Source organism: Mauremys reevesii, linkage group 1 (assembly GCF_016161935.1).
Source record: "Mauremys reevesii isolate NIE-2019 linkage group 1, ASM1616193v1, whole genome shotgun sequence".
NCBI classification, from domain to species: domain Eukaryota; kingdom Metazoa; phylum Chordata; order Testudines; family Geoemydidae; genus Mauremys; species Mauremys reevesii.
The window spans coordinates 247,010,899-247,025,594 of record NC_052623.1 but is presented as its reverse complement, the minus strand read 5'-3'; the positions used below and the strand labels follow the sequence as shown (position 1 = coordinate 247,025,594).

Genomic DNA, 14,696 nt, shown 5'->3' with positions numbered 1-14,696 from the left:
GGTCGTTTTAAATTTTAATCCTATCTTCCAAAGTGCTTGCAAGCCCTCCCAGCTTTGTGTCATTCGAATTTTATAAGCACACTGATCACTCCATTATCCAATCATTAATGAAAATATTGAATGGTACCAAATCCACCCCTGACCCACGTAGAACCCACTAGACACGTCCTTCCAGTTTGACACTGAACCATTGATAACTACTCTTTGAGAACAGTCTTTCAACCAGTTGTGCACCCTCCTTATAGTAATTTCACTTAGACCACATTTCCTTAGTTTGCTTATAGGAACATCATGAGGGGCTGTGTCAAAATCCTTACTAAAACTGAGATAAATCACATCTTCAGCTTCCCCCTCATCCACTAGGCCAGTAACCCTGTCAAAGAAGGAAGTTAGGGGTTTGGAATGACTTGTTCTTGACAAATTGATGCTGGCAATTCCTTATAATCCTATGATCCTCTTTGTGCTTATACACTGATTGTTTAATAATTAGTTCCAGTATTTTTCCAGGTATGGAAGTTAGGCTGAATGGTCCATAATTCCCAAGGTCCTCTCTGTTCCTCTTTTTAAAGACATGTACTATGTTTGCCCTTCTCCAGTCCTTTGGGACCTCACCCATACTTCAAGAGTTCTCTAAGATAATTGCTAACTGTTCCAAGAATGCTTCAGCTAGTTCCTTACATACCCGAGGATGAAATTCATCAAGCCCTGATGACTTGAATACAACTTCATTTCACTTCTTGACTCCTTTTCCTGTTTCCGCTTGTGAGATTGGAGATGTCAACATTCTACACCATCCCTTCCACTTGTTGGCACGGGTTTGTAGATCTTGGAGTTTCAGTCCCTTTGTCTTCAAACATCCCTTAACAGAGCCTTTCCATCCTATCCTTGTGCTTCCACTTCCTTTTTCTTGTTGTCCTTTTCTCCCCAGGCTCTCTTTGCTGGCCGTTCTTCTTCCATTCTTATCAGCCAACTGAAATGTGCACTCTGCAGCCTATCATAGAGTTCATCTTCCCCCTAATTTCCTCCATGCACACACTGTCTCCCATCCACTTCTCTATCACTCTCCTCACTACATTATTTTCTGTTACCTGTATCTTGTTTTCTTTCAACTCTGTAAGACCCTCCATTTTCAAACCATAGAGCAGCCAGGGATAAACACATGCAGCATATGCTTCTCCTTCAATTTTGTTATTTAATTGCCAGTCCCACAATACTCCTGTCACATTTTTCACTGCTGCCCAGCCACACTGGATGGTTCTTCTCGACTATCCAGATCTCTCTCCTATGTAAGTGTACTTCCCTAGTGTACACACTTTTTCTTCTGATTCAGCTTCTCTCCTGCAACTTCAATCAACAGCTCTTCTTCCACCTTCCCTACTTACATTTAACTTCAGTTTTCTTTGAGTTTGTCCTCAAACACAGACACATACTCCGATATCATATTGACCAAAGTCTCATTCCTGTCAACTTAGGTAAATATTCTTTAGCCTGTTCTTTCAATATTTTGGCTTGCATTCCTTCCCCCTTGTTAATGTTGTGTTGAGTATCTGGTCACCATTAACCCTTTTAGTGAAGACTGATGCAAAACAAGTATTAAACATCTCAGCCTTTTTGATGCCACCAGTTCTCTCTCCTGCCATACTGAATAGAGGACCGGCACGTCCTTTCTCCTACATCCCTAATGTACTTAAATAACCTCCTCTTATTGCCTTTTATGCCAGGTGTAACTCATTTGTCCCTTAGGCCTTTCTGATTTTGTCCTGCATGCTTCTACTATTTTTTGTTCTCCTCCTTCACGATTTGCCCATGTTTCTATTCTTTGTAGGATTCCTTTTGGATTTTCAGGTCATTAAAGAGCTCTGCTGGAGACATACTGTCCTCTTCCTATCTTTCCTTCACAACATAACAGTTTGCTGTTCTACCTTTAATACTGTTTTATTGAAGCTCTCCTGAACTTCTTTATCCCTTAGATTTTCTTCCCTTGGAGATTACCTATAAGTTCTGAGTTTGTTGAAGTTTGTTTTGGACGTCCATTGTCCTTATTCTGCTGTTCTGACTCCTTCCTTTCCCTAGAATTATGGAATTTATCATTTCATGATGACTTTCACTTAAAATTGCCTTCCACCTACAGACTCACTAGCAATTCCTCCCTATTGGTCAGAACCAAGTCTGAAATGGCTGTCCGCTGGTTCTTTCTAAAACAAAAAGTTGTCCATAATATTTTCCAAGAACTTGTTGGAAAATTTTTATTTTGCTGTATTATTTTCTCAACAGATATCAGAGTAGTTAAAGTCCCCCATGGACTACCAGAGCTTGTGTTTTGGATATTTTTGTTGTTCTAGAAATGCCATATCCTCCTCCTCTCTTCCTAATCTGGTCATCTGTAGTAGACTCCTACCATGAGGTCACCTCTATTTTTCCCCCTTTTATCTTTACCCAGAAACTTTCAACTGGTCTTCCTCAAACCTACTTCTGGACATCAAAACAAGTTAAGAGACACTGGTTTTAATTTTTACACAATGTTGAGATCATTGTACCTCTACTCAACATTTAAATAGTACATTTAATTCTACATTTAGAATGTAACAGGCAAAAAGTCCCTTGTTATGGTGACATCTGAGAGAGGCACATGAAACAATCAAATTATCCATCTGCCTATGGAGGCTAGAGGGAGATGTGATGGCCCTGCCATGATCTAATCCTGGGGTAAGAAAAGAGCTTAAGTATTTTGTCAAGTATCAGAGGGGTAGTCGTGTTAGTCTGGATCTGTAAAAGCAGCAAAGAGTCCTGTGGCACCTTATAGACTAACAGACGTATTGGAGCATGAGCTTTCGTGGGTGAATACCCACTTCATTGGGTATTTTAAATCTTATGCTTACACTAGTACATGAAACACAGCATCTGAACTGATTCTGGGTAATGGAACTGTGCTTAACCCTATAGACACGAGACAGGAATAACTATAAATGGCTCCTTCTCCATTTACCTGGTAGCCAACATTCTAACATTTTATAGGAAAAATGTTTCTATGATTCATGTGTAGAAACAGAGAGCTGGAAGAAAACCCTATATTATCAATACCATAGGGCTCTTTTCAGGGCTAAGTTAAACAGTATGCAATAGAGATTTTTTTTCTCAGTATATAGTACCAAGCAATTGAATAGTGTCTCTCAGAAAAACTATATCCCTAAACATTTTTCAGAATTGGTCTAAATTAGTTATGTAGCTAGTATGTTTTGATTTTACTTTCCTGAAAGAGTAATAGGAAATTCAAAGGGCTAGGGCAAGACTTCACACCCTGAAATCCAAACAGTGAGGTCAATTGTAGACAACCACCTCCACACCACCCTTAGCACATAAGGAGAACTATAGACAAATTGTGTATAACACCACCAAGTTAAGGGGGCACTTAGATACGAAAGTGATAGTCACCTTGGAAATATGTAAGTAGCACTGCGTAGCATGGCATAACAGGTACCCAGGTATAGCACAGAGTTGTCATAGCTCTTTAGAAAGTAGAAAGTATTCCTGGCTTTTTGAATAAAGAAACCAATTCTGGTTGGTCTTTGACTTTTCTGTTACCCCATGGGGTCAAAGATGGAAGTGACCAGCTTGCTATGGAAGGACGTGTCTACGCAGCATTGCCTACAAATACGTTTTATTCTCACACACTGTGGGTTTGACAATGGAGATGGATAACAGGGGTCATGTGAGAAAGCCTGAAAGAGATCTTCCCAAGTTAATAAGAAAGCACTCTGTTAAAAGCTGTTCATTTTTTCATTCCACTCTTGGTTATGCTTCCTCAGGTCTCCATACTGGTTTACCATTGATCCATTTATTAACAAAGAATAAACTTCTTTAAGTAGAACACAGCAGTCAAACATATTCAACACCAGTGCCTTACAGAACAATGCAAAAGGTATAATGATCTAGGATTGCTTATTAGCAGCTGTAAAAATTCATCTCTTTTTTCTTGAAAGAAAACATTTATTTAGGGTAGGCAATGCCAGTGCCCTGAAATATATACTGCTTTAGGGATCAGGCAGTTCTTGGCAGAGAGTTTTCTACTTAACATACAGATGGGAAAAAAAACAAGACATAGAAAGACTAGTTTACTTGTTCAGAGTTACAAAGCTCAGGGAATACAATCCCACGGTCCAGACTCCCAGCCCCCAACCCTAACCACAATCCAAAGGAGGCAGATGTTGAGTCTGTTAACCTTGACATAGTTTCGTTTCTTTATATACCCCACGGTAGTTATTACTATTTCTTGGAACTAACACTTTTCTTCAGCATCTTCCATCCAAAGAATAGAAAGACCTTTCCAAGCAGTAACTAATTATTCCTACCACCACCTCTGAAAAGCAGATCCATATTCTTTCCTTTTTGTAAATGGGGAAACTGAGAAACAGAAAGGTTAAGTGGCCAACACAACGTTTATAGCACAGCTGGGAATAGGCTCCAGATCTCCTGATTCCCTCTGATGTGTCTGGGCCACAAGACTATTCTTCAACTCATTATTGCAATAAATACTGTAAGAATGGTGACTTGTTAAAGGTAAGCAGTTAGAAGCCTACTTTATATTAAGAACAAAAAACTAACCGTGCTAAAGAATAAGTTAACTCAGATATTTATTTGAAATTTGTAATTGCATATATTTTTGCAACACTTAAAAAGTTACTGTTTAAATGACAGATTCAGTATCCATTAAGCAAGGCTTACCATAAATAGCCTTTGCACTTGCTTTCGAACTTTGTTCCCTCTCCGCCTGAGCAAACGTTGGCGAACCATATCCACTAGAAGAAAAGATGTGTGGTTAGTCTATTTATAAATTGATTTGGTATTTTTTGCTAAAGAGTATCTGAGCTTTGTGAACATTTTCAAATACATATACCACATATGTATACAACAGTACTTTCTGCAGGGGCCATGTGAATGAACACCCCACCTCATGTACATACATAACTACACATGAGCTACTTAGACTGTAAGCTCTTGGGGGCAGGGATCATCTTTTTGTTCTGTGTTGGTACAGTGCCTAGCACAATGGGGTCCTGGTCCGTGACTGGGGCTCCTAGGTACTACCACAGCACAAATAATAAAATAGATTCATAATTTCATAGATTTGAAGGCCAGAAAGGACCACTGTGATCAGATAGTCTGTCTTCCTGCGTTACACAGGTCATAGAACTTCCCCAAAACAATTTCTGTTTGCACTAGAGCACATCTTTCAGAAAAACCCTGATAAATACCAGATTTTTTTTTATTTTGGTGGGATTTTACCTTTTCTTCTATGCTTAACTTACTACTGCTTCTGTATTATAAAAGAGAGACGGGGGAGGGAGAGAGGGAGGAAGGAGAATATCTGACTGCCCAAGGCTAAAAGGAAAGGGCAAGCAATGTCCTCACTATGTAAAAACAAGAATGAATTATATGTGGCTTCAATTTAAAGAACGAACAACATTGGAAGTATTGATAATGTAAATTCCATCTTCATAGAAACATAGGCTCTGATATTAAAAATGAGATTAACTAACGCTTGGGTTCAGCATCGACTTAACCATTTCACTTTCTAGACAAAGTAGTATGACAGCTTTAAGAAAATAAATATCTTATTGCCACTATGATGTATCTCCATGTTGCAGACAGCCTGAAGAGATTATTCAACAATACAGATTTAAAATTATAATCACTAATACTAATCGAAAAATGATATACACAGATGTCATTTGTCACTTTGATTACGTAATACAGAAACTGAAACTTCCCTTACAGAAACTCGGCATTTTTTTCAGGAGACAAATTAAAAAAAACTTTTCAAGATTTTGATTATTACTACTCTCAACATCTGAAACTTAAATACAAATGGAAAAAATATAAAACTTTTTTGGGGGTATGCAGGTGGCAGGTAACAGAGAGTGAGGGAAGAGACTTACTTTATTTGAGAAGAGTAACTTCCATATACACTAGGAGGGGTATTTGAAATATGTCCATTCATTCTGGTCTTCACTCACTCAGGGGAACAATCTAGAGAAGAAAAAAACAACATATGAAATTAATGTATTGTACAATATATAGGTTTGTTATAGATGTAAAAACAGTTGGAAAAATATGGTACATTTCAAATTAGGGAGGAAAAGGAACCAATAAGTTAGATTATTATTTGCAGTGGCAGAGCACCTCGGGCTGCCAGTCACAGACCAGGACCCCTTTGTGCTAGGCACTGTCCAAGCATAGAACAGGGTAGGTAAATTAGCAGCCTTTATTTTGATTTAATATTCTTTTGTAAAGACTTCTCAAATAAAGCAAAGTAGTTGACAAAAAGAGTGATATTTAAACTTAAAGATTTACTACTCTTTCTAAAAGAGTAACTGGCTTAGTCAATTTGTTTCATTTCCAACTAAAAACACTGAATTGAATTTTTTTTTTAAAGTTAATAGCTATGTTGTTCTATTTATAAAATGTATCAGCTAAATAGCTACATCGCTTCTACTTAGAATTAAAGATCATCATCTAAGGAGACATGTTTAAAAACTGTGGGGTTTAAAATCCATTGGAGGGAACATTCTGAAAGTTTAAATTTAAAGGGAGTTAGGTAAAACACAGTGGTTTGTGTCCGAGATAACTCTAAGTAGTAGGCCTACACTGGCTGGAAGGCTGTAAACCCCTTTAATTTGGGTATGCCTTCACTAGCTTGGCAGCGCTTTAACGTGGCTGTGTAGTCGAGGCACCAGTGCTGGAAGAGAGCTCTCCCAGGGCTGTAAAAAACCCACCCCCATGAGGGGAGTAGCTCCCAACGCTGGTGCACGGTCTACACTGGCGCTTTACAGCATTGAAACCTGCAGCACTTGGGGAGGGGGGTGTTCTTTCACATCCCTGAGCGAGAACATTTCAGCACTGTTAAGTGGCAGTGTAGACAAGGCCTTAAATGTATCCTTTCAGGTAAAAACTGAGACTGAAATAACACTGGATTTCATGATCCTATAAAGACAGAGAAATCATCATACAAAGTATTAGGAAGGATATTCTACCATTTACACATGGAGGATTTACATTAATTTGAAAACTTTCAATGTATCAATGGATAGGTGGGAAAAACAGACCTCTTGATCTTCGGGAAATAGCCAAAACAAGTACTGATAATGCAAATGCTACTAAAAGGGAACAGACAGCTACTTAGGAATATGGGAATTGCCATACCAATACTGAACGTATGGCTCCATCTATATCAGTATCTTGTATTTGAAAGTTAATGTTTTAGAAGAAGGCAAAAACTGAATGCTGGTGAAAAATCTAGTCAGAACTGATCCTCTGAAAGCCATTACTAACCCAGAATTTTCAGTTAGATGCACCACTACGAAAAATATTGAAGAAAATTACTTTTTTTAAATGTTCCTCAATTATTGGATTTTAGACAATTTGCAAGATTACAAATATCACAAGTTATTCAGTAGTTTTGAATGAGGGGTGATTACTAGTTACACATTATTTTATCTTCCCTTTGCAACTTTCTGATATTAAAAACTTCATATGCTTTTGAAATTAAATGGAGAATACTTCGGAAACCATCATTATAAATATGTACTAAAGACCCATTTGACTCCCTGGACCAAGACAGTTCAGGAGCTAAACCAAAACAAAGCTAAACCACTTAGGAGTATGTTTTATCTGACACTTATAAAATACACCTCTATCTCAATATAACACTACCCAATATAACATGAATTTGGATATAACGTGGTAAAGCAGCGCTCAGGGGAGGGTGCAGGGCTGCGCACTCTGGTGGATCAAAGCAAGTTTGATATAGCGCAGTTTCACCTATAACACGGTAAGATTTTTTTGGCTCCCGAGGACAGAGTTATATCGAGGTAGAGGTGTAGTACCAAAAAGTTGCTATTGATTACCAAAACTATATATTTTTTAATTTGCTTTTTAAGCTCAATGTTCTAAAATAACATTGTTTATCAAATTTACTTTTTTAAAAAAAATATCTAGCGGTTTTAAAAATAGTTTTTAAAAACAACACTTATTTCAGAGTAGCTGCAAAATACAGAGGAAATTTTTTTTAAAATGCAGCATACAAGCACTAAACACTTTACTAGAACATGTAGTGCATTAGCTTGTTAATATTCACTTATGAAGTTGTCTCAGCTATTTTTTTTTTAAATTCTAAATGCTCGTTCAGTCTCTGAAAACTAGTTCTATAGCAAGTCAAGTAGTAAACATTGTTAAGCCACTGAGATCCCAGAATCTAATAATAACTCTACTTCCTGTTTAATTTTTCCTCTCATCTCAGCTCAACAGGTCTCACTCAAATAAGTTGGTGTTACTGGCTTTAGATAATTTAAAGATAAACATCCTTAAAAAACAACTGTGATCCCTGCTTCTAAAGAGATTTTAGAAAACAGCAATTTACTTATGAAAGCATCTTCTTTTTTTATATCTTTATTTCTGTTTGAAGGAATTATTTCATTTTCCTACCCCTCTGAGAAAGGCGCATTGCAAGGAATAAAACACTAGCTAGAAGTCAAGTGACACTATAGTTTTAAAACAGAAAATTAATACAAACAAAATGTTACCTTGATCAGAGTTTTCTACCCTGACAAGGGAGAAGTGGCAGAGACTGCATGAAGTCCATTGGGGACTTTCTCACACGGAAGGCACCCAGATAGTACAACAATGGGCAGCAGTATAAAAACTGTTACTCTCAGTTTGTCTCCCATTTAATTATTGCAGATAGAGGTGTGATTTTTAACTGAAAAACAGAGTACAACTGTAGTATGGAAAAAACTCTACCAGTACAAAAGTGTCTTATGCTGGTATTGCTTATTCTGCCAACTTTACAGGAATAAGCCCACACCATCTAATCACATTTGAACAGGCTGGGGGAGGATGTTGTACCGCTTTCACCACACTGGTATAGTGAAAGCAGTACAATGTGTGTAATGTAAACAATGAAAGACAGATAGATACATGGATAGATGTTTTGCCAACCATAATGAAATTATGATGCCATTTGATTTGCTATATATACACAGGCTAGATATTGTATGACCATCATATGACATCAACGAGTTTTATGTAGTAACTAAGTCCATGAGCTTACCATAAAATCAAGGTCATAAAGGGCACTGATCTTTTTTCAAAATGTAGTTACAGTGAGCGTCAGATTCAAGAGAAAGAGTTCTCTTCTACTCGCTATGTGACCACGAACGAATCACTTAACCTCATTATGCTTCATCAGTAACATGAGAGTAATACTCATCCCTCTTTATGAAGTGTCTTGAGATCTGCCGATGACAGGGCTTTATAAGTGCAATGTATTAGTATTAATATCAAGAATACTTCACCCTAGTGGTAATTAAAAGAGAGAAGAAAAAGCAAAGATATTATAGGAAGACAGATGGGAAACATTAAGTGTACGTCTACACTACCTGCCGGATCGGTGGGTAGTGATCGATCTATTGGGGATCGATTTATCGTGTCTAGAGTAGATGCGATAAATCAAACTCCAATTGCTCTGCCATCGACTCCTGTACTCCACCACGGCGAGAGGTGGAAGCGGAGTCGACGGGGGAGCGGCGGCAGTCGAGAAGTTGATCTATGATACATCAACTTCAGCTTTGCTATTCTCGTATCTTAGTCGCCCCCAGTGTAGACCAGGCCTAAGTGCAGTCACCCAAAATCTGCATCAAGTTGAAAGGGAACTATGTGTTGAGCACAGGACATCTGCCAACTAAAGAATATTTTACTCAAGGTGTTTGGATCAATGTTGTCTAATTAGCAACAGAAAAATTCAAGATGGAGACTGCAGAGTTTTCAGTTGAGGAAGAAAAAGAGTAACACACTAAATAATTCAACTTCAGATTTCTTAGTGGCACTAGGGTTATGGGCAGCTGCTGCCCTCTAGAACAGATTAAAGCCTCTCAACAGAGCATTGTTAAGAAAGAAAAAAGGTCATGCTTGCAAGATAATACTAGCTAAAACAAATATTTCAGAATTGGTCTGCCTTTGATCTGCTAGTCTGGAAAAGGGAATTCTCCAGCTGTAAGATTATTAAAGAAAAGTCTCTAACAATTAGAGAATGGATATCTTGAGAATGGCCAATCATCGGGACTCTAAGTCATAGGACAGCTATGAAATTTCATAGAATATCTTGGAGAAAATTACCTCTGGTGACATCATATGGCATAATGATCTTCAGGAGCATAAACACTGCCAAATTAAGTGCAAGAGTGTAATAAGAAAAGCCAAAGACGAGTTTGAAGAACGGCTAGCCAAAAACTCCAAAGGTAATAACAAAATGTTTTTTAATTACATCAGAAGCAGGAAGTCTGCTAAACAACCAGTGGGGCACCTTGACAATCGAAATACAAAAGGAGCGCTTAAAGACGATAAAGTCATTGCGGAGAAACTAAATGGATTCTTTGCTTCAGTCTTCACGGCTGAGGATGTTAGGGAGATTCCCAAACCTGAGTTGGCTTTTGTAGGTGACAAATCTGAGGAACTGTCACAGATTGAAGTGTCACTAGAGGAGGTTTTGGAATTAATTGATAAACTCAACATTAACAAGTCACCGGGACCCGATGGCATTCACCCAAGAGTTCTGAAAGAACTCAAATGTGAAGTTGCGGATCTATTAACTAAGGTTTGTAACCTGTCCTTTAAATCGGCTTCGGTACCCAATGACTGGAAGATAGCTAATGTAACGCCAATATTTAAAAAGGGCTCTAGAGGTGATCCTGGCAATTACAGACCGGTAAGTCTAACGTCGGTACCGGGCAAATTAGTCGAAACAATAGTTAAGAATAAAATTGTCAGACACATAGAAAAACAAACTGTTGAGCAATAGTCAACATGATTTCTGTAAAGGGAAATCGTGTCTTACTAATCTATTAGAGTTCTTTGAAGGGGTCAACAAACATGTGGACAAGGGGAATCCAGTGGACATAGTGTACTTAGATTTCCAGAAAGCCTTTGACAAGGTCCCTCACCAAAGGCTCTTACGTAAATTAAGCTGTCATGGGATAAAAGGGAAGGGCCTTTCATGGATTGAGAACTGGTTAGAAGACAGGGAACAAAGGGTAGGAATTAATGGTAAATTCTCAGAATGTAGAGGGGTAACTAGTGGTGTTCCCCAAGGGTCAGTCCTAGGACCAATCCTATTCAATTTATTCATAAATGATCTGGAGAAAGGGGTAAACAGTGAGATGGCAAAGTTTGCAGATGACACTAAACTACTCAAGATAGTTAAGACCAAAGCAGATTGTGAAGAACTTCAAAAAGATCTCACAAAACTAAGTGATTGGGCAACAAAATGGCAAATTAAATTTAATGTGGATAAATGTAAAGTAATGCACATTGGAAAAAATACCCCCAACTATACATACAATATGATGGGGGCTAATTTAGCTACAACTAGTCAGGAAAAAGATCTTGGAGTCATCGTGGATAGTTCTCTGAAGAGTGCAGAGGCGGTCAAAAAAGCAAACAGGATGTTAGGAATCATTAAAAAGGGGATAGAGAATAAGACTGAGAATATATTCTTGCCCTTGTATAAATCCATGGTACGCCCACATCTTGAATACTGTGTACAGATGTGGTCTCCTCACCTCAAAAAAAGATATTCTAGCACTAGAAAAGGTTCAGAAAAGGGCAACTAAAATGATTAAGGGTTTGGAGAGGGTCCCATATGAGGAAAGATTAAAGAGGCTAGGTCTCTTCAGCTTGGAAAAGAGGAGATTAAGGGGGGATATGATAGAGGTATATAAAATTATGAGTGATGTTGAGAAAGTGGATAAGGAAAAGTTATTTACTTATCCCCATAATACAAGAACTAGGGGTCACCAAATGAAATTAATAGGCAGCAGGTTTAAAACAAATAAAAGGAAGTTCTTCTTCATAGCACAGTCAACTTGTGGAACTCCTTACCTGAGGAGGTTGTGAAGGCTAGGACTATAACAATGTTTAAAAGGGAACTGGATAAATTCATGGTGGCTAAGTCTATAAATGGCTATTAGCCAGGATGGGTAAGAATGGTGTCACTAGCCTCTGTTAGTCAGAGGATGGAGATGGATGGCAGGAGAGAGATCACTTGATCATTGCCTGTTAGGTTCACTCCCTCTGGAGCACCTGGCATTGGCCACTGTTGGTAGACAGATACTGGGCTAGATGGACCTTTGGTCTGACCCAGTATGGCCATTCTTATGTTCTTATGTTAAGTGGCGCATAGTGTAGAAAAGGTTTGCATCAGGTCGCTAATTCACATATAGAGAATTTACAGTGCAAAATAGTCAGACATGCCCAAGAGAAAATTCCTAGTGCCTCATTATGAAATAAATTATCCATGTCTGATAAATCCTATATTACTATTATTAAATGATTTATACACTTGTTTTATTTGTTAAGTTAAAACATGGCTTCATAAATGAAAACACACACTGCAAAGCCATTGAAAATTAACATTGTCAGAACAATCCAGGGTTCTGCATGCTTTTCATCTTAACCAAATTCGCCCATGTTACTCTTCCCTGCCCCCCCACCCCAACCACTCTTGATTTTCTATTAAGTCCCCACATCAGCAAAACACCTCTATTAATCAAAGGACATGATTAAATTTAACATGTGCTAATTCCTGCTGACTTAGGCACTTTGATGAATAAAAATAAGCTTAAGAACATGCTTACGTATTTTACAGAACTGGAGTCTAAATACTATGTTGACACTACATTAGAACTATGTTAGTAACACCCTTATTCAGAGCATGACTTCTTCCCAATGGGCCTAATGTTGAAAGCTGCTGAGTGCCCTCAACCCTCACTGAAGCTCGACAACCTCCAGAAAAGGACACTTTGAAAAGTTCAATTTTTAAAAAAAGCCTTAGTATACTTAGTTTGTGGGTTAAGGTAAGTGCCTCCGTTTTTCTGAGATAATTCATCCAGGCAGTGAAAATGTATCTTGAAATACATAATGCTGATATTACCCTTTACAAAGGACTTTTCTGCTACTAGCAAGGATCAATGACTGAACACAAAAAGTAGGGCAGCAACATGGCTTCTTAAAGTCATCACCGAACAAAAGCCAATTCCTCATTCTGGTTACTTCTTCCTTTTCTCTTCTCTCACCTGCAATTATTTCCAGCGCTCCCAAACAATCAAGGGAGCCTTGCTCTTTTGCTGATTTTCTCTTTGCTGGTTATAAATACATAATTATTTCTATACTCCTCAGATATGTCACTATGATGTTACCGTCACAGTAAAAAGCTATGCAGCCATCAACTCTTGCGAAGTCCAAAAATAAACACAAATGGCATACATTCTGAATTAATTACTCCCATCCAACAATATCGGATTGATAAAAAGCAACAGCTTATCACCATTGCTGAGGGTTTCCAAACAGAGACGGGGGAATGTTATAGAGTGTGTGTGTGGGAGCAGGGAGAGAGGAGGCTAAGAACGGGTGAGACAGTGATAATGTATTTCTTGAACAGTAGATAATAACAAAACACAAACTCACTGTCAGCACATACCCCAAAAGACAAGGATTCTTCCGCAGCCAGATAGTAGGCAGAGTGCAATTATGATACCAAAAATAAAACCCAGTACAATAGTACAATGCAACATTTGTGTGGGTAGCAGACCAAAAACTGTTGTATCATTGTCAAAGAGCCATTCATATTTTTTCCTTTCAGATGAGTTTAAAATCTTAGATGATAAAGCAAAATAAGATTAATCTGTTACAGCATAACTAACCATGGATTCAATAAAACTGTATTTAGTGTCTCTAACAAAATCAGCACAAACAATATTATAGCTCCAGGACCCGTCACCAAAGTGCCAGGTCTTTGGCGGCAATTTGGAGGCGGGGGCCCCCTGCCGCCAAAGACCCCAGGTCCCCTGAATCCTCTGGGCGGCCCTGTACAATGCTATGTGCAAGTGTTAAAGCAACAATAAAGCCACTGTTAATTAAAGAATAAACTGCCTTGTCTGAAACAAAAATGAGCATTAATTACTCTGAAGTTCTACACAGTTATGCAAAGCCTCAGGGAAGAATCACACAGGTGTGAAATAGGTACCTGGGTCAATGAAGCAGAGACAGATTAAAAGGTCCCCAGGACAGAAAAGAAAAGGGGAAAAGATTATCTATTGTTCAAAGATATGGAATTATTAGCATTCATGTGCAGAGAAATGCATCCCAATTAGCTTTGCCTTTAAACATAAAATCTCAGTTAAATGCAACTTTTACATGATTTGGAACCATCAACATAACTTGTGAACACAAACTAGCCTAGTACAGAGATACTGTATGATCTTATTCCTTTTGTTTTCCCTGTCTCCTATTGCTTATTGCAATCATTTGTTGCATCTTTTCTTAAACTAGACTGTAAACTCTTTGGGGCAGGGACTGTGACTTCTTATGAGTTTTTGCAGCATCCAGCATAGTGCAACCCCAGTCCTGATTGGGGCCCTTAGATGATGCTTCAATACAAATATCAGTAAATAGTTGGGTTTTATTTATATTGCAACAAAACCATGGCCACCAAGCTCTTCAGAGTTGTCACTATACTGCCAAAGATGGAGCTCCTCAGATGTATAGGCTTCTATCCCTTCAGCTAAAAGGAAAATCTCCGATAGTAGTCAGCAGTATAGTACCTATGACTACTGATGAGTTCTGATTCTATCTGATAAATGTCAATG

The 14,696-nt window shown here is 38.2% G+C and overlaps 1 protein-coding gene across 10 annotated transcripts in view; it reads right to left on the bottom strand.

Annotated features, from left to right (window-relative positions):
* Positions 1-14,696, bottom strand: part of EPS8 (epidermal growth factor receptor pathway substrate 8) — a 205,869-nt gene that overhangs the window by 78,339 nt on the left and 112,834 nt on the right. For all 10 annotated transcript variants that reach the window (XM_039545122.1, XM_039545152.1, XM_039545172.1 and 7 more), the window contains 2 exons: positions 5,937-6,027; positions 4,723-4,796 (listed from right to left, as the gene is read on the bottom strand). In XM_039545122.1, the coding sequence (XP_039401056.1) occupies positions 4,723-4,796; positions 5,937-5,998 (136 nt within the window). In that variant the 5' untranslated portion in view covers positions 5,999-6,027. The remainder of the gene's footprint in view (positions 1-4,722; positions 4,797-5,936; positions 6,028-14,696) is intronic.